At 41.3% G+C, this 26,645-nt stretch overlaps 1 protein-coding gene across 1 annotated transcript in view; it reads right to left on the minus strand.

The window, feature by feature from the left end:
- Positions 1–26,645, minus strand: part of SKAP1 (src kinase associated phosphoprotein 1) — a 341,941-nt gene that overhangs the window by 64,742 nt on the left and 250,554 nt on the right. Inside the window, exons 5-9 of the mRNA XM_042476003.1 lie at positions 25,619–25,696; positions 23,467–23,550; positions 21,392–21,516; positions 19,794–19,857; positions 13,636–13,821 (exon numbers count right to left, since the gene is read on the minus strand). Of these exons, the coding sequence (XP_042331937.1) occupies positions 13,636–13,821; positions 19,794–19,857; positions 21,392–21,516; positions 23,467–23,550; positions 25,619–25,696 (537 nt within the window). The remainder of the gene's footprint in view (positions 1–13,635; positions 13,822–19,793; positions 19,858–21,391; positions 21,517–23,466; positions 23,551–25,618; positions 25,697–26,645) is intronic.

Raw genomic sequence — 26,645 nt, forward strand, 5'->3', positions numbered from 1 at the left:
GTACTCAACTTGCACACCTGAATTTGCATGGTAGCAGGGGCAGTAGGGATCCTCATGGATGCACAAAAATGGCCCTGTGGGCTGTATGAAGCCCATGCATTTCCTAATCCTTTTGGTGTGTCCTTTCCTGAGAAATTGGAGGTAGAGGAGCAACTTCTGCTCTCTCCTCTCTCTCATTTTTCTTCAGGATCCATATACATCTGTGCTTATCAGTCAACAATCAACTAGGTATGTGTGTAACTATACAAATCCCTTTATTTTAAAAACACAACCAGACACTCTTAAAGGAGGCTAGCAAAGTGGAATTTCAACAGGATAAAATGTTTTGGACAGTACTTATCACATGATGTCATGCCTCTCTTGCTGTTGCTTTGCATTTAAATTGTTGGTAGAGTGCACCTTTTCATTGACAGGAAGAAACCATTAATGGCTCCCAATATTGCTGCTATTCCATTAGTCCCCTTGGTGTGATAGGTCCCTTCTGTGCAGTAATGATATGACAGCAGTCATGTGGCATGAGGGTATGTGATTCTTCTCCTGTCCCCCTCTCCTCTCACTTTTCCCAAGCAGGCCAAGGTTGTTTTTACTACATGTCTTTCTTTTTAAAAAATATTTAAATAAAAATAACTCTGTATTGTTTTTCTATTATTACAGAATCCTGAGAAAAATAAAAATAAGAAAACCAAAAGGCATGCACACACTGAGTAAGGCATTCATAAGTAGGAAGGCAGGGTTATGGAGCCATTGCAGAAGGGATCATGGATTGCCAAAGCAGCACACTTGTGCCAATGAAGAGAAGAGTGTTTGTTGTTGTTATTGTTAACTTTCCTTGAGCTGACCTCGACTCATGGTGACCTGCAGATGAGACATTTCCAAGACCCCTGTCCTCCACTGCTCTGCTTAGGTCCAGCAGACCTAGGCCCGTTGCATCTCTAATTGAGTCCATCCATCTGGCATGTGGTCTCCTGCTCTTTCTGGCTTGATCTGCTCCAGGACCCATTTGTTGGCCTTTTTGGCTGTCCATAGAATCCTTAGCACTTTTCTCCAGCACCACATCTCAAATGAGTTGATTTTCCTCCTAGCCTCCTTCTTAACTTATGCAGTGGCTTGAACGATTCTAATTTTTGTACTCAGGGACAAATAAGCCATGGGGTTAGGGTTGCAGTTTGTCCCAGAAAACTTGGACAATCCTAGATTGAAGGGGCTAAAAAGCCTGATTTTAGATTGTAAGCCTGAGGGCAGGGAATTGTCCAATTAAAAAGATTGTATGTACAGCGCTGTGTAAATTTACAGCGCTTTATAAATAAAGGTTAATAATAATAATAATAATAATAATAATAATAATAATAATAATAATAATAATAATAAATGTCCTGGCCAGCTGAAGAGTAAAACACGAGTTTCTCCTTCATTGCAGACTGGTGGGTAGGTTAAAATGTGGCGGTAGTGGTGAAAACTGAAAAAAGACTGGCTCTGGCAGGAGCATCATCCCATCCTGCAGACTCTGCTTGTTACTGCACATGCATAGCATTGCCATCTTATTCTTCTATCCCCTTCCCCTGACAGGCCCAGAAGGTGGAAAAGAAAAGGAGTGAAGTAGAGATGGCTTTGTGTTGTGTGGTGATTGTGTCTACAACTTGCACCTAGGGCTAGGCAGCACAGTGGAACTTTGCTTCCAAACAGCCTCAAGAGAGTACAGTAAAGGGAGTCCCTTGAGGCTGCCTGGAAGCCTTCTTCTATTCACATCAGCTAGCAGGGAAAAGAAGGAAAAAAGAACTCTGGTATTGGTACTGAGATTGAAAACATACGGTCGACACAGTGCAATGATTAATGTGTTGAATTTGCACAGAATGCAAATTAATAATATGCATAATTATGATAATTTGCATATGCAAATTAGATGCCTGGATATGAGGGACTAGAATATGGCAAGCCTATGCAGTGAGCACCCTGGAAATCTAATAGTACTTAAGGACTTTGGGGGCACAAGAAGAGATGGGATGGGGAGAAGGAGTGAAGCAAGTAAATTTCCTATGTCTTTAAAACAAATGGAAAAAATCTGACTAATCTAAAAGGCTCATACTCTTTGCTAAGTAAAATATCCAGTGTTGCTCAGATAGTCCCATAATCAGATCACTAGAATGGGTCCACAAAACAGGTCATAAGTTCCCCAGTTTAAACCCCAGACTCTCTGAAATGTTAGACAACACTGCCCTAACTCCCTGTCTCCCTGATCAAGGGTTGTAAGTATTCAGCCTCTCTTGTTCTCTGTCCAGCAGCTCAAATTGCCTGCAGAGCTGTTTAGCAGAGTGAGACCCAGACATTTCCCCAGGGAGACTCCTCTGTCTCGCTTTCTCTCTCAACTTTACTGGAAACTCTGCACTCTTCTCTTCTCAAGCTGTGCTAACCACATTAGTAGAGCTTTCTTAATGGATTCATGGCGGTTTGTTGTGTCCATGCTCTTGGCCCCAAAGCGAGCCAAATTTCACCAGAAAAGTCTCTTTGGCTGCCTACATCTGAGGTTTCCCATCTTCTGAATTCAAAGAAAACAAGGAAGAAAATATACTTTGGGTATCACAGAGGGATTAGAAAAGAATCCAGAAATCTCTAGTCAACTTATTGGACCTGAATCAGGATGCAGGAGTGAATGTGAACCTGGGCTGTCCCCTACCATCTGCTGCAGGGCCTAGTGCAAAAATCTCTTTTTCACATATAAGGTCTCAGAACCTGAATGTGATTTGTAGCAACCGAGACTGTAGGGTATATGAAAATTGCTTCTGCTTCTGCACTGGAAACCATAAATGGCCACCAAATGCTTGACAGTAAATCTAAAGTTTCTGATGCAAAAGTCCAGCAGCAGCCATTTCATCAAACTGCATTGGAGGGAGACAAGGGAAGCAAGTCCACCTGCAGGCTGACTGAATAAATCAGCTTGTGTAATGTTTTCTGGCACAAATCAATCAGGGTAGAAGTTCTGCTGTAGATGCCCTTCTGCAAAGAAGGCAAGATTTGCACAAACAGAAGAAGAAGTTGCCTTATACCAAGTCAAACTACTCCACCATCTACTGCAGGTGTGGGTAATCACAGAAAGTCATACTCATCCCTTTCCCCAAACATTCAACAAGTATCCACACATTTATTTACCTCTGGTTTTAAGAAAAGATCATGTCAACTGTCCCAAATGTACACTCCCTGAAACAGCCTTCCTTAAGGATTTTGTCAGCTGGGATTCTAAATCTTGGGGCCACATTTCTTTCCCAAGTATTGGGGGGGGGTATCTGAGGGCTATAGTGGGGGCATGTGACCTGCAGGCTGCACATTCCCACCACTGCTCTATTGTTTAATCTGATAGACTGCAGGTTTTTTAGAGTTTTGAGGAAAATAATTTGAGCATTGGAGTATGACTCTGGAGATCAGGGTTCGAGTCCCCGTTCAACCACGGAGTGACCTTGGGCAAGTCACATGTTCTCACTCCCTGAAAACCCCATGATAGCTTCATCTTAGGATTGCCATAATTGGGAAATGATTTGAATCACCACCTTGTGCACCTTCAGGTAGCTTTTGACTTATGGTGTCCCTAAGGTGACCATGGGGTTTGCCATTGCCATCGTCTGAAGCTGAGAGTGTGTGACTTACCCAGGGTCACCCAGGTTTCATGTCTCAGGGGGGATTCAGACCCTGGTCTCCAGAGTCATAGTCAAACACTCAAACCACTGTGCCACTCTGGCTCTCTATCTGGTCCTTTTAACTGGAGCTTATAGGGAATAACAATCTACATACAAAGTATCCATTCTGTGTAAGAACTCAGATAAATTTCCTTTTCTGACTACATAATGTTTGTTTCAAAAACTAACTTTCTGAGCTCTACTCCATGGTTGCCTCAATAAGAAGGGTGGAGAAGGAAGGAAAGCTCTTCTCGTGTATAGAGCTGTATGCTGAGCATGTTGTCCTGCAGTGGCTGCTGGCTCAGTGGGGCTCTCACTGCATCATTTTCAGGCAGCAAGCCAAGACAATGGAATCCAAGGCAGACAAACTGAAGGATAGCAGCTGAAACATTAATATCATAATTAAATGCCAGGCTTTCCCAGCTGCAGGGATCCCCTAAAAGCGTATGATAGATAGAAGCTTTCAGGAAGAAAGCCACTGATGTTTTTTCCTCAGGAAGGTGCTGCCAAGCAAACCGCAAACTGGCCCTGCTTCCATAATGAAGATGAGCAACAGGCTGACTAGTCTTCCAGCCTGGCTCTCTTCACCCTTTTACACTCACAAGGTCCAGCTTATTGCCTGGAGGCAGAGACAGTGCCTTGTAGCTTTAACAGATTATACTGTTTGCTCTCAAGTGGACCCGACTCTGGCGACTCTGTGGATGAGATATCTTTGAGATCCCCTGTTCTTTGCTGCTCTGCTTAGGTCTTTCCAATCTGGTCCTGTGACCTCCTTGATTGAGTCTATCCAACTCTTTCTTTTACCCTCTACTTTCCCCAGAATTAATGTCTTTTCAAATGAGCTATGCCTTCTCATGATGTGGCCAAACAACCTCAATTTGATCATCTTGGCTTCTAAGGATATTGGAGGCTTGAGGACCTATTTGTTTGTTGTTTTGGCTGTCCTCTGTACTCTTTTCCAGCACTGCATCTCAAATGAGTTGATTTTCTTCTTATCCACATTTTCTTGGTCCAGCTCTCAAATCTGTATGTACATGGTAATGGGGAATAAACTACAAACCCCAGAATTCTACAGCAATTCCACTGCAGGCAAAGTGGAATACAGTTGGCTGAGCCAGCAAGCATTCAAAATTAATCCTCCTGCATTGTACAGGACAACGTGCTCAGTTCACACAAAAGCCTGTGAAGAAGAATGGAGTCTACACATTGACTCCAACACTATTGTTAAAGACAGCTCAATATTTAGGCTACAAGCAGGAAGGAGGAGACAAGAAGTTAAGAAAACTTTTGACACAATAAATTTGCTAGTAGAGTACTCTTTGCTGCTTCACTGCAACACTCTAAACACAAATATTAATAATAATAAATAAAGTTTTTATTTATATACCGCACCTTCCATAGATCAGGGCGGTTTACATAAAATTACAATACACGTACAATAGTTAAAAACAACACCATACAATATGCAAAATAAAATAAACCCAGCAAAAGCCCCAGTAGCCCATCCTCATGGCCACGGAAGAGGAGGGAGGCCCACAGGATTTTTTATGCGGGGAATGCTAGCTGGAATAAAAAGGTTTTCAACTCCCTTTTAAATTGGGCCAGGGAGGTAGTTGAGCGGAGCTCGGCGGGCAGCGTATTCCAAAGGGCCGGGGCGGCGATGGAAAATGTCTGCCTTGTGACGGAGGTAAGCCTAGCCCCAGGCACCTTCAGTAGTAGCTGCCCGGATGTTCTGAGGGTGCGGGACGGAATATACGGGGAGAGGCGGTCCTTCAGGTATCCTGGACCCAAGCCATTTAGGGCTTTATAGGTAATCACCAACGCCTTATATTGGGCCCGGAAGCGAATGGGCAGCCAGTGAAGATCTTTCAGTACCGGTGTTATATGGCTGGTCCTGGAAACACCAGTGACCAGCCTGGCTGCCATGTTTTGCACCATCTGTAGCTTCCGGGTTTGATATAAGGGTTGCCCCATGTAGAGTACATTGCAGAAGTCCAATCTCGAGGTTACCAGAGCATGTACAACAGTTTCTAGGTCCCTCTGGGCCAGGTATGGGCGCAGCTGGCGAATAAGCCGAAGCTGATAACAGGTGCTCTTGACCGTCGCATTCACCTGAGCAGTCAGGTGAAGCGACGAAATATTGTACTAGATGAATCCTATGACATCAGTTCAAGTGTCCAGGTAGGATAAGGTGAGGAGATTTCAGCAAGGTCCAGTTCCAAAGTCTTGGGTGGGTTAACTATAAATCATAAAATACATCTTACTTTAAGAACATCTGTGGAGGGTTAGAGATGGCAAAACTCTCTTTCGCTCTGTTCAGAATTAGTTTGATATAACCAAGCTTACTCCTCCGAGTTTTCTATTTGCCATCTGTTCAAGAGAATTATTCTTGTTCATAATCAGTGCATCTACAAAATATGAAGATCCTTGGGAGGCCCCAGGTGCCATAAAAATGGTCCTAGGGGCTGCATGCCACCAGTGAGCTGCATTTTGCACACTCTGATTTCCACTGATGGTGCCACACATTTGCTCAATTATAGCTTCTAGTGCCCCTTCAAATTTTAGCTCTGAGCACTTGATGTGGCTCAGAACTATTTGTACTGGTAAATGTAATTATGTTCCTGTTGCATATACCACAAAAATTTCTAGGATCAAGATGGAGTTTTAGAGCCACAATGGTGACAGAAACCATATAAAAGGTTTGAAATAACAGAGGTTTCAAGCACATGTTTTTCATGTTACAGAGTACCTGATCTAACTGGAGATGACAGGGACTGAAACTAGCACATTCTGCTTTGCAAAGCATTGTGCTTTATCACTAAGGTTTGATCCCTTCTCAAGAGTACTGGTGGAGCAGCTGTCAATATAGTGGGACAACAAGACTACCCCACTTGTTATCAGTACGTTGAAGATTAATACAAAGCAGTACTTTTCAATTAATCTCTTAAATTCAATGCCACAGGAGTTTTGTGATGGCCACAATCCAAAATGGGTTTAAAATAGATTGCATGGAAACACAGAGGATAAGATTAATAGTGGCCATGATAGTAAAAAATGTGGTCTCTGTGTTCAGCACTCCTTTGACTAAACATGCAGGGAGGCATGGAAGTTAACCTCATAGATTCTTTGTGAGCGTCTTTGCGGTAACTGGCAGCCCAATGTCAGTAAGCAGGATGCTATGTGGCAGGGCTGGAAACGCATGGCCCTCCAGATGTTGCTGGGCAGCAACTGGCACTATCCCACACCATTCATTATGCTGGCTAGGCCTGTTGGGAATTGCAGTCCAACAACATCTGGAATGCCCACCACTGCTGTGTGAAATGAACTGCAAGTCTGATTCAATGCTGCAATACTAAAAATTCATCAGAGGTTGTGTTTGTTTCCGGTTTTGTGTAATATGTTTTTTTTATTATGCAAATAAAAATCTCAGTTGTGGTTGAATGTTTCTTTCTTTCTTTTTTTTTTTTAAAGAATGGAAGAGAGTGAGACTAGAGTAGAGGAATGAGAGAGACAGAGAGAGAGAAAGATAATTTCCTCAGCAAGTCATCGTCGCTAATGAAGTTTTACAAAAACAGATACAACCAAGGAAAAATAAAATTTCACAGGTGATAAATTTTTCCAATTTCCGAGGCAGAATTCGATAGGATTGTTAAATTAAGAGTGAAGGTGTCTGTTAGGAGGCAACGAACAATGATGGGTAATTTTATAGAGTGGAAAATTGAATCAAATTGCAACATTAAAACACAGCTCCTTGGAGGATCTGCCCTGTATGCAGGCCTGCACCAGTACATTGCTGGGAGAGTTGTGGAAGGGATGTAGAAATGAGTTTGCCTCTATAGCTGTAAGCTGCATGAAGACCTGGCTTCAGAAGTCTTCAGAATCACTGAGTTTGAAAATGGACAGAAAATGGGGGGTTGTGAGGGAAAAGATTGCCTGCAAGATCATGGAAGGAATCTACTTTGCTCCAGTTATCAAGTAATCCAGACCAGCATCTCAGCTGGGTCTCAAAGCTGAATCCTAGAATGTATTAAAAAAGGAAGCTAGTACCTCTGAACAGGTTCAGAGTGTCTTCTTCTCATGTAAGAAATGATACAGTGCTGTTCTTCTGTTCCAATCCACCTACTGTGATTCTACAATAGGAACTGGTATGTGCAGAGCATTTGGAATACTGCTATACACATGTAAGGAGGGCAGATGCAGAAGTTTCATTTCCAACATGTGCACTTCAGCACATGTCTAGGTGAATCATATGGCAAGGATACTGATATAATTCTATTAGCTTGCATACAGATGTGATTGGCCACAGTATTTAGCAATTTATATGGACACATACCTTCTATAGGGCTATTCTAGAAATGTTTAGGATATGTCATTGCTCCATCATTAAAGCTCTATACAGTAGTTGTTAACTGCTGTCCTGATGGCCCCAACTCATGGGGAACTTGAGCCATCTCCAAGCCCCTATCCTCCACTGGTTTGCTTAGATCTTGTAGATTCAGACCTGTGGCCTACTGGATTGAGTTCAGCCATCTGGCATTTAGTCTTCTTTCCTTTGTAGTCTTTGCTTTAACTTAATTGTCCAAGATGATGAACACATTCTGGAGATTGGGTCCAGAATTTCTGATAGTCCCTTTAGAGTTCAGATAAAAACCCAGAATGGATTCACTGTCCCAGTGACATTGCAGCCACCAGCTGCCAGTGAGTCATGCCCTTGGACAAGTCTTGCCTTTTTGCATCCAGGTGAGTGGAAGTAAGCAGACATGCTGTATGATGAAGTTGTTTATTTATCCATCTCTTTCTGAGGAACAGTTATTTCTATTCTGATGCTACTGGTCATCTGCATGCATTTTATGTGCTCTGCTGTGTACAAGTACCTCTGGATTAAGGATGTAGTATCACATGAGGCTGCCAAAATGGAATTACAGCAAGAAAATAGTGTTGTGGCCGTACCTTAGCACGCTGTGTCTATCCTGTAGCTATGTCTGTTCTGTAGTAGCTTTGTCTTCCATCTGTTCCTGGAATGCTCCTTTTCATTGATGGGCAAAACCCATCAATGTCTCCCAATAGTGCTGCTTTTCCATGGTTGCTTCATGTGTGATAAATTCCTCCTATTGCAGTTCCGATATGCAGGCAGTCATGTGGTGAGAGTGGATGTAATTCTGTTCCTCTCTCATTTTGTTCCCTCCATCTCATGGGTGGCACAGTGGTTAAATACCGCCACTGCAGCCAGAATGTTTTCAGTTTGATTCTGCAGGACTCCAGGTTGATTCAGCCTTCCATCCTTTTTTGGTCAGTAAAATGAGTACCCAGCTTGTTGGGGGCAATTGGCTAACACAATGTAAACTGCTTAGAGAGTGCTTAGCACTATAAAGCAGCATAGAAATGTAAGTACTATTGCTATTCCCAAGCAAGCTGTTTTTTTCCTTTTTATTTCTTTTCTTTTCTTTACTTAATCAATTGCTATGATTGCACAACTGAAAATAAAATAATAATTAAAATACAGATTGAAAGGCATGCTGGAAAAGGCATAGGGCAGGAAGGTGGGGTTATGTAGGCCACCATGCAAAAGCATGAGCCCAGGACTATAGCAGCACCATGGCATATTTGAAGAGCTGAATGGTGCAAAAATGATTGTCCCCAAACTGGTATGTTTACATTTCTTACACTAACATGACTGTGGTACCTTTTCAGGCTAGTGTGATAAAGTCCTAAGTCTGTAGCCCATCTGCAGTCCTTGCAACCACTATTCCAACTTGATGTCTTTGCATTCAATACCAGATGTCTTGAAGGGCTTCCCTTTGCAATTTGGGCGTTACAAATGCAATTTGCATTACAAAAGGGTGTAACTCACCTTAATAAAAGTATAAATGTGTTTGTGTGTTGGGGCTAAAACTACACAGGACTCATGCTTTCCCACCACAAGTATTCTCAAGTCCAAGTATATAGACATTGGCTGCTATGACTGCAGTAGTAAGACAATTTGTACACATGCACAGATACTTTCTGTTCCTTGGCAGCAAAGAAATGCCAGTATGACCATTGCATGACTCCCCCACTTTTTTTTCCAGGTCCAGTAGCCTTACACAGGAGTGAGGAATCCTGCCTTTCCAGATGTGTTTGGATCCACCAGCTGAACCCAGCAGTTCCCAAAGTCAGGGATGGTTAGAGTTACAGACCAGCCACTTGTGCCTCTCCCAGAGCAGTATCTACTAGTGGATTTCTCCTTTTAGAACAGCAGAATCCAGTGAAACAGGGAGAAGAGATTCCCCACTAGAGCCTTCTATATGTCCCCCAAAATGGCTCCGAAGGGTTAGGCAATCTTCTGCAGCCAGTTTTGAGAAGTGAGAATGGCTGGAGAGGAGAATAAAATCCATACTGACCCACAAGTATAACCCTAGTTTTAGCTTCTGATCTAAAAATAAAAACAAGATGCTGGGTGAAACTGAGACCAATTTTAAAGATTTTGTGGGAGATCTCAGTGGACAGCTCCCATTCAGGATCTGAATGTTCAATGCTTCTGTGACAAGATGAATTCCCTTTTAGTAAGAATTTACTAAAAAATAAAATAAACTCTGCAGCATTTGGCTTGGTTTTCTTGTCTGAGTTGTCTGCAGAAATTTGCTCTTTAAACCCCTTCTTGTAGTGGATTACTGGATTTCAGAATGTTCCGTACAGGAAAAGCACATGTAGCTATTTCATAGCTCCAAAGCTGTAATCAAAAGGTAGCACCAAAATTCTTCTTTCTCTCTGGTGTGGTAGTCCTCTTCTGAATAGCAGGAATGTTTCACATACAGAAAGCTGTTAGTGCAACCCATCCTTATGGGATCTGATGCAAACACATAAAATGAGGATAGATCTATGTGCAGAAATGTAGATTCTTCCTGCCCTCCATGTATGCATGCCAAGCTTGCTGCATGTAGATACTGAAGAAACCCTAATCTGACTGGCAAAGCAAATCTGCTTTGCCATTCTGTGTGCATTGGACATGATGGTGATGCAGACTGAGGCTGTTTTGCCATCCACATCTAAACAGAGAGTAAATGAATATTCACATCAAAATATTGTTATGAGTTCTGTTGTCTTGATTAGCATGAATAGGCCCTATCACTTTGGTTTCACCTGACAGACTAATGGGTAATCAGGGACTTGACAAAAGAGTGTTAATGACTAGGGATGTTTTCCTTAATGGCCTGGAAATCTCTCCCCTGCTTTCAGAATGTCAAACTGAACAGAGATAGTGGGAGAGGCAGTGAAACCGTTTGTAACAACTTTCTGTCTTGACAGAGGCAAAGAGCTGTGTTTTATTGTGACTGGACACTCTTAGGATCCATGAGAATGTCAAGAGCTGCTCTATTTGCTCTATTGAATCTAACATTTGAAAGAGAACAGCTTCATTTCTATGGTGCTTTCTCCAAGTGGAGACTAAGGGTCTGAACAGACAGGCCAAAATAAGCTGCTTCGGGTCACTTTCGAGGTATGCTATTTAAATGACACACACATCTTAAGAGGCCGGAAGCTGCGCCAAAGCTGCACTCCAGTCCTTAGGACTGGAGCATGGCTTTGGAGCAGCATCCAGCCTCTTAGGACACATGCATCATTTAAACAGCAAAGCTCCAAAGTGGCCTGTCTGTTCAGGCCCTAATTCAAAGGGATGCTCAACACCCAGAGCTATGTTCTCACTTTCTTCTTTTCTTTTTTAGTCTGCTGAGATGCTATACAAATATACAATTTAGTATTTCAGCATAGCATTATGTATTCCTTGACCCCCAGCTTTAAAAACAACAAAAAAGTGTGTGTGTGTGTGTGTGTGTGTTTACCTCTGCTGCCCTTACTGAAGTCTTAAATCTATTCTCCACAACTGCTCCCCAACTGGCATTGAACTTGTTTGGCAAGGGAAGTTCCTTTTCCTTCTGGAATGCCAAAAACAATGTAAGGAGGATTCACACAGCTCCCTTGACTACCCCTTTGTTTTACTTCTGCTGTTCTCTGCAGTTGCAGATGAACCAAAATAAGAGAGCCTGTCAACAGTCAAGAAAATAGAATAAACTTAGGAAATGACAGAGCAGGAGACAGGACAAGCCTGAGATGTTTTGCTGCCTGAGGTAAAAGACATGATGCTCCTGTAATGTTATATTGTTTGTGATGTAGTGTTTGGGGTGCCAGACTAGGATTCTGTGAACCCATGTTTTTCCACCGAGCCACAGAAACTCACTGGGTGACCTTGGCAGGACACGGTATCTCAGCCTCAGAGGAAAGCCAAATTTCCTCTGAATACTGTGTATACGCATGTATAACTGTAGAAATTTTAATCAAAAACTGACCAAACAAACTTGGGTCAACTTATTCATGGGTCGATGTAAGTAATGCACCATGACTCTTATTAAAAAAGGAAAATTTCCCTTCTCTGAGTAGAGTGATAAAATGAAAGAGCTAAAAGAAGCACTAACCTTCTCTACTCTCTCAGCTGCAGTACTGCTTCTGGCCTTTTTAAATGTCTGGATGGGGAAATAGCGGTAGTCGTAGCTTTGCACCAAGAGAGTAGAGTCGATGCTTCAGATAAGGAGGTGATTCCATTTTTGATAGGAATTAATGTTATACCTTAAGTTTTGCCTTTACATCTTTTCTGACATGTGCATGTTTTTTTTTAGCCCTGCCTATGCCTGGTCACTTCCTGCATACACCATACAGCCACCATTTATTGTAGTTCCCTCTTCATCCATCATGTCTTTAGGGTGAATACAAACAGTTATGCCTGCCAGAATTTTGTACATTCTTTGACATCATTTTCCTTTGCTTCATCTTTTACATCCTTTGTTACATGCCCATATGTTTTACTCTCAACTTATCCACAGGTCATATCAAATCCATAATTTTGGCCCCACACTCTGCTCTTGAATTATACATGAGTCCATATGGTAAATCACACCAAGAGAACTTTACAAGAGGGGTGCTATAACTCAGAGTTAATTTCAAAGCCCATAACTACAACAGTGGTAAGAGGTACTGTATGAAGATTGAGTGACAGGTGTCAAATTTTGGAGGAACTGAATTTGCACAAGGAAGGTGATGACTTAAACAGTGGTTATTAGAGAAGTTGTTGTAATGATATGGTAAGAGTGAGAATAACAATGTCAAACAGAATTAAGTTTTACATGAAGGCAAAGAGGAAAAAGATCTGACTTCCAAAAGGAGAGAGAAAGACTGTGGGAGAGGAAATTGTTTTATGACATAATGTTTGGTTGTCTGCTAGTGTATTAAGATAAAAGAAACTGCAGGTGCTTAAGTGCTGGAGATTAAAAAGTCAAATAACATCTATAAGATGTCTGGGCCAGTGTGGTGTAGTGGTTTGAGCACTGGACTACAACACTGGAGACCAGGGTAGAATTTCCCGCTCAATCGTGGAAATCCAGTGGGTGATCTTGGGCAAGTAACAGATACTGAGCCCCAGAAAACCCTATGATAGGTTTGTCTTTGTTGTTAGGCAAACCTATCATAGGGTTTTCTGGGGCTCAGAGTGTGTGACTTGCCCAAGATCACCCAGTGGATTTCCTTCAAGTGATTTCCACTTATGATGACCCTAGCATGAGGTTTCCTTGGCGAATTTGTTCAGAGGAAGTTTGCCATTGCCATCCTCTGAGGCTGAAAGCATGTGACTTGCCCAAGGTCACCCAGTAAATTTGCTTAGGGTTGCCATAACTTGGAAACAACTTGAAGGCACACAACAACAAGTAATATTTTAAATAGGCATGCCAAGGGCAAGAAGAAATTATTATAATAAGAACATCATTGATGAGATGGACATTAGAAACCCCTGAGAGTAAATAATGGTTGGTTAGATAGAAGAAAACACAGCTTCGGAAAGTTAGTTCTCTCAGATCCTCCAGCCAGCAAAAACCCTAACTCTTCCAAGCTGAGATCAAAGATCTGACTCCCAATACAAAAGCTCCACAAGCATGGAAAGACAGTTCACCTGGAAGGATTTCATAAATGCACTCATCACTCTGTTCTTTGGCATTCTCTTCCTCCAGATCCAAAGTGGTTTCTTGATGAAGGGTTACACTGGGCGAGTCAAAGCTGTCTATATCATCATAGGCCTTCTCTTTGTCATGGTTGTCATCATCTTCCTCCTCACAGGGGATAACAAAGGACTTCATATCTAGGAGAAAACGGGAAGTAAGGAGGTGAGGACTCATAACGGAAGAGGTAAAATAAAGAGGAAAACAACAATAACATGGGCAACACAGGCTAATTGTTGCCGTTTCTTAGGATCAATCCACACAATTATTTTCAGCTGGTAAGATATGGGGTTGAAAGAACTTGGATGGAGGTTCTTCTCTGCCAGAGTTCTCATCCTTTACCTTCCAGGCCACAGTGGTAGGGGTTCTGGGACTTGTAATCTCAAAAAGTAATACTTCCAAACTTTGTTCTCTGACAGGTGCATGTTGGGTTCTTAACTTTCACTACAGGCCCAAATTCTATTTTTCTGCACAACTTTTATGATTACAGATAAGAATAGGGGAAAGAACAAATTCTGTCCTTAAATTGAGCTATCATATGGCAAAATGAGTAGCACAGCCAACCTGTGCTCCAAAGAGCCCTCAGGGCTCTGCATGCACTTCCCAGGTGCTCCGCAGCCACTCCAGGAAAATGAAAGAAATAAAAACTGAACACTACTCCTAAACACTATTAACTTGTAAGACATAGGATAGGCCTCTTAGAGGCTCTGCCATAGAAAGTGATTCTAAAAAAGGCTCCACAAGTCAAAAAGGTTGGGAACCCCTGCTTTGAAGGAATATAATTTAGCCCTGCTGAAACAGATCTATTTCTGGAAATTATACCCTCTCCCAGTGAATCATGCCTTGGTCTCCTATACTCCAATTCCTGGTAGCAGCAATTCACAAGGCTAAAAACATTGAAACGAAGTTTAGCACTTTATTGCACTATAGTGTTATACTGTCATAGCAACATATTAGTCCCACTATTGCCTAAGCCAGTGATGGTGAACCTTTTACAGACCGAGTGCCCAAACTGCAACCCAGACCCCACTTAATTATTGCAAAGTGCCACATCCCTCTGGCTTTCTAGTAGGAAACTCTGGCAAACTCTGTGCTAGGGTGACAGCCTGTGTGGCCACAGAGAGGGTTCTGAGTGCCACCTCTGGCACGTGTGCCATAGGTTTGCCATCACTGGCCTAAGACTTATTGCACGATGCAGTAGCCCTTCTGTTGTTATCCTATGGAAGATCATTTGGAAATTATTTCTTTTTATTAAAACAGAAAACTCAATAATGACCTCCTTTACCACTTCTCTTGTGCTACGATTTCCTCTGTGTAAGTTAAATTGTGCTTTTATGTCAATTTTGGGTAGTCAAGGTGTGGTCAGTGGGAGTGTTGTGAATGTGGCTTATGTACCCTTTGCTTTCTAGTAATCAGGGAGAAGGAGAAGGGATGGAAGCTGAGAAGGGAAAAATGCTCACTGCCCACTACCCCGCCTCCTTGTCCAGGAGAGTCACCCAGTTCTTGAACCTCTCTCTCTCTCTGGCACACTTACACTTTTTTCATGTCTGCAGACTTGATTAATTGCTGGTAATTAATAGCTACTTTAGGTGACAGCTTTCATCTGCCAGCAGTTAATCCAGTCTATCCCGAATAAGGAAGTTCTCTCCCCCAAGAAGAAAAACCTTTTAAAACTAAATCTGCTTTTAAGGTATATTTCTGTAGGGGGGGGAATGAGTGGTACGAGGTGGCAATAGGTGGGCAGTGTCAAGTGCTATGTGTGAAAAGGTTTTAGCATGAACAAAGGTTGCAATGACAGAAAGGATATGGAGATATAATAGAGAAAAGAGCCCTGATTGTTGTTGTTGTGGTTAACTGCCCTCAAGTTGGCTCACGGCAATTTTATGGATGAGATGCCTCCAAGCCTTTTGGATTTCAGAAACTATTGGCCAACATGCCCAAAATTTCTTAAAGGGCACTGTTTGGGGACCACTGCTTTAGATGAACACAGGCTCTGTGGCCCTGCAATGCAGTTTAATTCCTATGAAAATTTTTTTTGCTAATTAGGAAATTGTTTAGAAGAAATTCAACATTGACTGTTTTCTTGTTGTTAGCTGCCCTCCAGTCAGTCCTGACTCATGGCGATCCTGTGGATGAGACATCTTTAAGTCCCACTATCCTCCACTGCTCTGCTTAAGTCCTGTGGATTTAGGCCACTGGCCTCCCTAATTGAATCTAACCATCTGGTGTGTGGTCTTCCTCTCTTTCTACTGCCCTCCACCTTTCCTAGCATTGTTGTCTTTTTGAGTGAATCACGCCTTGTCATGATGTGGGCAATAGCCTTGGTTTCATCATCTTGGCTTCCAGGGAGAGTTCTGGTTTAATCTGTTCAAGAACCCATTTGTTTAAATATAATTACACAAATTGTGTGAACCCATGCATTGAATCTGTGGCTCTCACTAGAAAGAAATGTGTTGGGTTTAACCTGGGAAAGGCAACATTTCCTATAGTCTGAGACCCATAGCCTTGAATATTTGGGCATGGAGGCTAGCTGGCTAAGGTTTCTCAGAAGCAACTGTGCCTGTGCCTATAGGTAACAGCTTGCCATGTTACATGTTCTATATAACATGAATGGACCCAGGCGCATGGCCTAGTAGTGAAACCTGGTTGGATCTGTACTACTACTCTATCATGGCTCCATTTTAAGGAATCTTGGATGTCTAACTGGCGATGTACTTAGATTCAATAGCTAGTGTAGCCAATATCCTTCCCATTTCATGTGCTTTAACGGAGGTTGAAGCAATTGGTGAAACAGGCTTCTAAAAAGCTTCTGAAACTGCCCTCTGCCCTTATGGCAAGCTTGTTCGGGGAGAGGGGAGACTCCTTCCTCCAACAAGAATATTCCTGAAGCTATTTCTGGAGACTTCTGCTTAGCAGGTAGCTTGCTGTGGTCTGCTATTTTAGTTCCTGCCTGCTGTGGTCTGAATTAATTTGGGTAATGATGCTAGGTTGGTGGGTATGATGTGTAGATGATTTTGCCTCAGAGTTGAGAGGGAATTAATTTCTTGTCTCTCCCCACTTCCATGTTCTATGAAAACTAGCACATCTTTTCGTACGTACACACACACACACACACACACACACACACACACCATAGCCCTTTAAAACAAATGTCAATACAGACCAGCAGAGGGCACTTTGAGAACACACATGCTCCACAACCCACAAGATACCTTCAGCAAAGAAGGTGCCAGTTTACTTTTCAATTAACCCACCACACCTCCAATGTCGCTATCATCAGGGTTTTATTTTGTGTCTGAAACAAATGCTCAGGGAAGATGAGGTGCAAATAAAGTAGTAGCTTAAAAAATAACTCAACCAAAATAATAAAATGTGTGTGTTGGGCAGGAGGAAAGGAAGAGGGCATATCTCAGATTTCATTCTTTGCTCTGTCTTGTACCACTTCTATGTGGTCACATTCTTGGACCTCTAAATTAATTAATCTGAAAGAGCTACCAGACTTTTATCTCATATCAATAAATACTTCAGAGAATTAGGACTCACAGCCATATGTAAAATACAGAAAAGGTGGGAAAGTTACCCTGGTTTACTTTCATCATTATAAGTATGACACTGTGACTTATAACTAAACTTTGAGTGTATCTACACTATTCAGTTATCACAGTTTGTGACCACTGTAATAGTACCATGTTCATCCTACAGATTCCTGGAAAATATAGTTTGGGGATGTATTTGGAATTGTCTGCTACTGAGCTCTCATGCTATAGTTCACAGAAGTGCACTAGATCAATTGTCCTTCAAAATATTTTGCAATTCAAATCAACTCCCATTCTTTAGCTTGTTTTAAAACACCATTCCTTGGTTCTTTAGCTCTGGGTTTAAGTCAGAACTCACACATTCATCTTACACAGTGCTCAGAAAGCCTGACTATGGACCACTCTATCTAGCTGGGGCTTCTGGTATTTCAAGTCCAAAACATCCATAGGAACAAAGCTTGAGAATAACTGCTCTAGAACTCTCTAACAGAGAATTCCAGTCAGACTACTCATCAAACTACACATCTCAGGATTCCATAGAATGGCTCCATGATGTATCAAACTGCTATAACTGTGTAGTGTGGATGCACCCTCTGTTAGGTGATCTTGACTATGTCCCTGGGATATGTGAATTCTCTTCTCCCCTTTCCATCACTGTTTCCACACTGTATTCAATAATGCCAAGAACATTCTACTCTCTATCTTGCCTGCACTCCTCCTTGGCCCTTAGACATGTCACAGCATCTGGCTTTCTGCCATCTTCTTCCCTTTTCAACTTCTATAGAGTGTAAAGACGACTGGGCAGGAGAAGTCCTATCTAGGCCATGTGGCAATTAACACCCTGTTAGGAAGTGAAGTTAATGTTAAATAATTGTGTTTTTAGTTCAGGGCTACTAAAAGTGATAGCCTGTGAACTGGTGTTGCTGAAGAAGTCATCAGCTGGTCCACAGTGAGCTTCCAGAAAAGAAACAGTTGAAGTCATTGGGCACAAATGTGGTACTAGTTCCTGGCACACTGAGGAAAAAACCTGTTGGTTCCTCCACATCTGATAGCATGAGAAGTGATAGTTAAGTGGATTAAGTAAGAAGAGGAGGGGGTCAGTTGATGCCACCCATTGATAGAATGCATTATTTTTGTGCAAATAAAAAAAAAAGAATAACTTTAATGAACACAATTTTCTTTCTAGGAAATGAAAACATAAATGTAAATATTATTGATTAAATGGGTAGAATAACTCCTTCCCAAAAAACAATAAATTAATTTTTTTAAAAAAAATATGTAGGTGTTTATGTATGTGCATACCACAGAAACACACACCAATGGCATCTTGAGAGATATATCTATACTGATGTTTCTGATTAAAGATTGCCCTCTGTTTTCTGAGACTTATAGACAAGCTTATCACCATGTTTACATGGATTTCTGGCTGAGGAACAGACCTCTATTTCAAAAAACAGACACAAAAGCTAGGATTCTTAGGAATGTTTGCCTGGTTTACTGTATAAGGATAAGAAATCTGTTGAAAACAAAGACATGAAAGCGATGGTTCTCAGGAGTTTAAAAAAAGCTGAGAGGTAACATAGTCCTACCTAAGAAAGGAGGGCTCCCTGTAGTCTGGAATTTATATCCTGCTCAACCCTAGATTCAAGACCTTGCCTGAATAACTGATATAGGGTACTTCCTAACATAGCTTTTATCATTCACCCAATGACATGGTCTCATCTGCCTCATTCACATATGGATTGGGTCCAGACGTCATCTGGAGGAATTTGCTGCACAGTGTCTTTTATCAGCAGCACTAAGAGCTGTCTGTTTGGAAATACTCAAGACATCACTTGAAGAATACAATATAGTAATGACTAGCAACACAGGAACATAGGAAACTGCTTTATACTGTATCAGGCCATTGGTCCATCTAGTCTAGGGAGATTATCACACATCATTTTTCACCCAATCCAGGCACAGGCTGGGAACGGGTTTGAACGGGTGAAAATGGGTGTTATTGCACAGCAAAACACCACTGATGCCGCTTGGAGACTACAAGCCATCCCCCAGGTATGCTTAACCTGCCCATTTTGAAGTACAGAAAGCTTCCATCCTTGCAAAATGGGCAGGCTAAGCTGAGCAGGGGGATGGTTTGTAGTCTCCCACTGGCAGCATTTTTCTGTGTGATAGCACCCGTTTTCACCCATTCAAGACCATGCCTAGATTGAGTGAAAAGTGACATGCGATAAACTCCTAGAACTGTCAACTATGACTGGCAGCAGATCTTCTGGCAGGATTCCATCGTACTTTCCCCTGGAAATTCATAGTATTTTCTGATGGTCTCCCATTCAAATACCAAGCAGGTCCAATTTGCTTAGCTTCTGGAACCATACAACTTCAGGAACGTTCAAGGTGGCATGTGACACCACACAGATATAACCTTCATATCTTTATATATTCCCTTAAACACAGAATTTGTCACACTGAACAGTGTGTTATCAAGTGATAAGTAACCAAGTGATATACACACATATGTGAATCACAAGTCTAGCCCATTAATAAATGTCACTGATCTGTCATTAGTGACTTACCTTTTAGCAGAAATAGGATCTGGTCCACCCAGTCCATAGCTTCAGTAGGGTTAGCAGCAGTGAACTGAAAAAGAAGAATTCAATATGGTCATTATAAGATTTCTATAGAGAATCTGAATCTACTGATTTAAATATGATTATACACACAAACTGCATCAACTGACAGAGGAGAAACCATAGAGAGCACTACATCATAATTCAAATTGCTTTTTTATTTTGTTTTGGTGTGAGCACTTCATTAATGGAATGTTCAGAAATGCTTGTATCACAAAGAACTCATATTACCTCTTAACATCATTTGAAATACAACATGTTTTCATATAGGCAGTTTACACATTTAGTGGCAGAATCATTGAGCGATGAGAAATCTAATGATATATGCATGCATGTGTAAATGAGCCTTGTCTTGTAAATTGTAATGTCCTTGTCTGGACAAATATAGGGCAGTGCCCTTCATATAATCTGTTCCTCTTTCTACACAGAATCTTCTCCCCTTTCATCACTTTTAACAATCTGATTCTAAATGTGTTCATCTCAGAGCTTGTAAAGTTATTTCTGAACTACAACTCCCAGAAACCCTCAGTCAGTATGTCTACTAGCTGGGCTGAATAGGGGATTTGGGGAGTAGTAGTGCATAAAAGTTGCTTTTCCAAGTTGTGGGCCATCTGTTTAAAAACCTTCAGAAACAAAGGTACCTGGCATATTTCCTGTGCGAGAGATGATTATTCTAAAGCAAATGATTATTTTAATATCACACAAAACAGACACAAAGAGCTCACATCCATCTTGCCCTTTGCACCCACTGGGAAAATTACCAGAGATTGTCCTTGGACAGACAGATCCTGTATGGTTAAACAACGTTAATCAAACAACACACCACAGTCCCAAAATGAGGTAGTACATGTAGACTGAAAAGGTATGAAGAGGACAGTGAGGGATAACTCATTGAGAGGGGGCGGAAAACAACAAAAACATCAACATAAGTGGATTGCTTATGTGAGTATGGCCAGGAGTGATAATTACTGCTGACATAAATACATACAAGACTAAAGTTGTGTGTGTGCATACATTCCCATTGTTATTACAGATTCATGGTTAAGAGGCAGGCAAAGCTAACATTATTATCAGGCACCTCTAGGTGGAACCCTAAGGTAGTGCTTTGAAGGGGGAGCTGCTTCATTCCCGCAATGATGCTTTCTTTCTAGGCCAATACCTTAGGATACACACCTTCGCTGGTCAGGATCAATGAAAGAAGGACACATTGGGGGAGTGTGCATGAGCACTGAAAGAGGGACCAGGGCATATATGAACAGAAAAAGAGCCCAGTATTCTCTTCCTGCAGTGGCCAACCCATCAGTTCTGGGAAGTCCATAAACAAGATATGAGAGCAACTGCTCACGTTCCCCCATAGAAGCATACATTCTGGAGGTGATGGATGACTCCCTTCTCTAGAAGCCATAAACATCCTTAAAGTTCATGAAGGGAGGATGCCAGCCTCTCCACCTCCTTAGCACAAAACAGAATTTCTTACTTGGAATCTAGGCTTTGTATAGGCCATTATCAGCAGAAAGAACTCCTTCCATACTTGTCAAACCTACCTCATACGTGCGTTTACCAGGGCACGTCAACTCAAAGCAACAATTTCTCCTAGAGTCCTTGCGCAGGTGCAAAGCCAGCTGGGCACGGTAATTTTCAATGGCAAACATGCCTTTGGGTTGCTTGCCTGCACAACACAAATAATGATGATTCAGCACAAACATTCCCTGAATTTCAAGCTGTTATTTTAGTTTTGTGTTTGTAACTTCTTTAACACATGATTTGGCCTAGGATGGTGGGCCTTTCATATCTGCTGAGGTTTGGTTCTAGGACCTTGTGTGGATACCAAAATCCATGGAAGCTCAAATCCCATTAAATACTATGGTGTTGTAAAATGTGTCACTTATATAAAATGGCAAGATCAAGGTTTGCTTTTTGAAACTAATATATTTTTAAAAATATTTTCAAACCATGGATGGTTGAATCCATGGATACAGAGGGTCAACTGTACATATTTCCTATAAATTGGGGGGTGGGGGAGATTTGAACGGCAACATGATGGGCAAGAGAGAAGAGTACTTATTTCCCTGTGCATTAAAATACCCCATTCCTCTTCGCTCATCCTTGGTGGAGGTTTACTTGGTGGAAGTCCCACTGAAATGGCAGGGTACCTATCTCACAGGTTGTTGTGAGGAGAAAGTGGGGAGGAAGAGCACTCTGTATTCTGCTTTGTACTCACTGGAGAAATGGCAGTACAGAATATAACAAATAAATAAATATGGCAGGAACGTAAGAGATACACTCAAATAGATCACTGGGATGGAGATCCAATGTGCTTCTTATGTCTGTGACACCAAAGATCCAGTCAGGCTGTTGCTTTCATTAAGTTGGAGCATGATTACTTGGAATCAATATGGCTGTGTATATCTATACATGGGATAAACTACCACAGAGGATGGCAATAGCAAACTCCCTATGAAAAACTTGCCAAGAAAACCCCATGGTTCACCATATGGTCGGAAACGACTAAAAGGGACACAACAACAACAAAGGAAAATTTTGTTTAAATCAAATTAAATCAAATTATAAAGCCAATAATAAGCACCAACCCAAGCAGTCCCTGTTCTCTGTGTGTGTGTGTGTGTGTGTGTGTGTGTGTGTATGTGTGTGTGTGTGTATGTGTGTGCGCGCGCACGCACGCGCATGCACACACATGTGCTCACCTCCACTGTGAGTTAGCCAGCCTATCGAGATAATGTCCATGATCTTTTGAACTGTGATGAGAGATCCTTGTCACAACCAGCCTCCAGACTTTGAATACTCTGTCTACTCTGTCAGCTATTTCCTCCTGTATGTTTTTAACCTGCTTGGCATTCAATCTATCTGGGTGGGAGGCACAGTATATCCCTAGGCCATCTATCTAAGTATGCCAAATTCAGTTGGAAGTATTAGCTTCCTGTTTATATGCATCTGATGGAGCATAACTGAAAAATATTTATACATGCTGACACAAAGATTATATATGGTCACTTAGGGGAGGGTTAAAGCCAGTCTGACAACTAATGGGGGGAGGAATGGGCAGCACTTTATTTACACAGGGCCTTGTGTCCGTATTTTTCCTTTCCCTCATTCTTTACTGACAAGGGTGTTAGAATACAACCAGACTATGTTCTTCCTAAGGCCATATCTAAATGGCAGAGTCTCACACTGCCTGGTAGGCAATTTATCACTCAGCTGGAAGAGCCTATATGATGCAATGCTTATAGTGAGGCATGTGGATCAGAGAGACCCAGATTCTAATCCATGACTGGCTGTGAAACTCATTGGGTAAATTTAGATATATAATTCTTCTAGTGTTGTTGTGATGACAAGGGACATTAAACCTGCTGTATCTCTCTCTGAGATCCTTGTAGGAAGGGTGGTATAAAAGCAAGAGTGGAAAGGAGTATCATCATATGAAGAAGGTACTGAATTGCACTGCATATAGAGCAACAATGCCTGGTTCATCCTCTAATGTAAAGAACTGGAAACTCATGAATACTTGTGAGTTCATAATACTTTCTTTCAGTTTCTTTCCCTTCAGTGCAATCAGATAAGGATATGAAAGGGCTGTGGGTGTGTCATGAGCACCACATACTTTTTTCATTCGCATAGTAGTAAAAGGCCATATTGTCGAGAACACACCATCGCTTCTGCCACTCAGAGCCAAAGATTTTAGGGTCTGCGAACAAGAAAGGAGAAGGAGGTTAAATAAGGTCAGAGGAAAATGGCTGGGAAACAGGAAATTATTCTCCTTCTCCAAAAGAGTTCCCAAGGGCTATGTCAATCAGAGACTGTTGTTGTTGTTATCATCAATCCCTGCCACTAAAAATGAATGCTACTACTGCTAGTAGGCATTTTGTTCACGCCAATAGTGTGCACAGTTCTGCACAGAAAACAAAAGGGAACACACATGTTTCTTTCTGTTTACTATAAATTGTAAGGAATTTGATAGGAACTGGATGCAAGTTTTTATGGGGAAATTTGCACCCACCCATGTCCATGTTTACCATTTGTCAGTTGTGCCTTTCCAACACTTACATTTCCCCCCCTAGCAGTTATTACACACTGTCACCTTCCTAAACTGTTCATTTCCATAGATAGTAGTGCTATCTGGCCAATTAACTGTTTAGAAGATCATACAGTTGGCTCTCCATATCCACATATTCTTTATCGCCAGATTTAAATACCAATGACACAAAAATATTTTAAAAATATACAAATTCCAAAAAGCAAAGCTTGATTTTGCCATTTTCTATACAGGACACCATTTTATTATCCATTGTATTTCATGGGACTTGAACATCTATGGATTTTGATATCCACAGGAGGTTCTGGAACCAAACCCCAGTGGATACCAAGAGCCCACTGTATTAGATGTTTAGTTTTTCCTTCCAACAAGGCCAATCCCTTAGAGTTATGTGCCTAAATATTGAGCCAGTGTTTACCTTCTAATGATGAATCACAAAAAAAGACATGTTAAATGCAAAATGAAGAAAAACATGTTCTAGGGCAAACAGAAATCTTTCACTTATTTATTTATTTATTTATTTATTTATTTAAAGGATTTATAGCCCACCTTTCTCCCACAATGGGATTTGAGGGTATGCCTTTTCTAAATATATGTTGTGTGTATTTCCAATTTGACCCAATTCGTCTTTTCCAACATGAGCAATGAAAAGATTTGGGTACCAGCAGCCCATGGTCCAAGTGGGAAGGGACACTTTATTCTGGAATAGCAGGACGAGGCAACTCCCCTATCCAAAACACAGGCTGATCCTGGATTTACAGCAGCTTAAAAACTAAGTTTTATTTGACATAGGCTTTCATGGATGTTAGCCTACAAAAGGTATAAACCAAATAAAATTTAAGGCACCATCTCTTTGTTTTCGCTGCAACAAACTCACCCAACTACAGTGGGCCCTTTTTATCCACTATGGTTTGGTTCCAAGACCCTCTGTGCATATTCAGGTTCCATTGTATACAGTGCGGTAGTAAATTGTTGTCCCTTGTATAAAATGTCATAATCAAGGTTTGCTTTTTGGATTTTTTTAAAAAATATATTTTTTAAAGCCATGGATGATTGAATCCATGGATGCAGAATCTGTGGATATGGAGGACTGATTGTGCTCCCCTCAAAGATCTTTCAACAATACCGCTATTGTTACCCCACCCCAAACCTCTCCTTTTGTTGAAGGAGGAAGTAACTTGTGATACTGAAGGATTTCTCCTTTCAGAACATTCTAGAAGACTCTCCAATTATTTCTTAGCCACTGGCTTCCAAGAAGACACACCTTTGTGCTGTGCAAAGAATCTAAATTTGCTTTAAAAAGGCAAAGAATCTAAATTTGCTTTAAAGAGCTGCATCAACTATTTTAATATACACAAAATGACGTTTTGTAGCTAATGTGTTTTGCACCAGTATTTTGTGCATGGATACTTCACACTGCATCCAAATTGTTTCGTAACAAGATCTCCACAGTCACTGTCCAGAGGTCTTTCAGTTTGCCATAAAGAAAGAACCAAGGAATGTGAACTGAGAGTGAACCTGGCCCAAACACTGTCTCTCAGCTTAACCTATCTCAAAAGGTGATGGTGAAGAGAAAATAAGCAGGAAGACAATGGGTATTGCCTTTAACATCTTGCAGGAAAGGTGGGGTGGAAACATGCCAAGTTAAATATATACTTAAATACATACATGCACACAAACATAAATCAACAGAAGTTACTGTGGTTTGATGGATTTTTACCTCTGGATCTCTTCTCCAAGTATCCTTGTTTTAGAATGATTATTTGATCTTGAGTATACTTCTGTGAGTTGATCTCAGCTTTGGAAAAAAACAAAAGAACAATTCTGAATTTAAAATGGAAAATTAAACTTTCTAGTTTGGGAAATGCAGTATTTATCTACAAAAAACAAGGAAATCCAGTGAAGTATAAGCCACCTTACAATCTCAACTATGACCAAATTCACATTTTCTTGAACCAGTGTGGCATAGTAATTTAAATGTTGGACTGTGGAGACCAGGGTTCAATCCCCCACTCAGCCATGAAGCCGACTGGGCAAGTCACATGGTCTCAGTTTCTGGGGAAGGCAATGACAAACCTCCTCTGAACAAATCTTGCCAAGAAAACACCATGATAGGTTTTCCTTAGAATCGCCATAAGTCGGATATGACTTGGAGGCACATTACAACAACAAGGTTTCAGAATCTAAATGCTGAAGGCTGACAATCAGCTTCCATACACCTGGGTTCCATTAACAAGCTGGTAAGAGAAGTATGGGCCATTCAAGTGGATCATCCCATGAGCTCTTACCATGCCAGTGCCACATCTCTTTTGGAAGCCAGTCTAAGTATGATACTGAATTTCAGTTCTGGCATAGCATGATGATCTACCAATTCCATTTTAATTGGAACACATCTGTGCATGTGTAAAGTCCCAGCTGAAAGCTGAAGCTGTTTGGAATCCATTTTGGACTATGACAGGTTGTCACTGTGAGATGACTAACTGTACAATATTATGCAAGTGTATTTAGAAATAAATCACACGGAGCTCAATGTGGTTGTAATGAAAAATCAGACCCATCTCTTTCCCGAATGACACTTCTTTGGCTGAAGAAGCTCCTCAGTCTTTATTGCCAAACCTCTCATTTAGTTACAATATTTTGTACCATACCACACAGACAAATGGAAAGGGAATCCCTTCACTTTATACTTCTCCACATTTTGTTTATTTGAAATTTGATTATGTGCAAAGTACTGCAGTTGGGACCCA

This window comes from Sceloporus undulatus, chromosome 6 (assembly GCF_019175285.1).
Source record: "Sceloporus undulatus isolate JIND9_A2432 ecotype Alabama chromosome 6, SceUnd_v1.1, whole genome shotgun sequence".
NCBI classification, from domain to species: Eukaryota; Metazoa; Chordata; class Lepidosauria; order Squamata; family Phrynosomatidae; genus Sceloporus; species Sceloporus undulatus.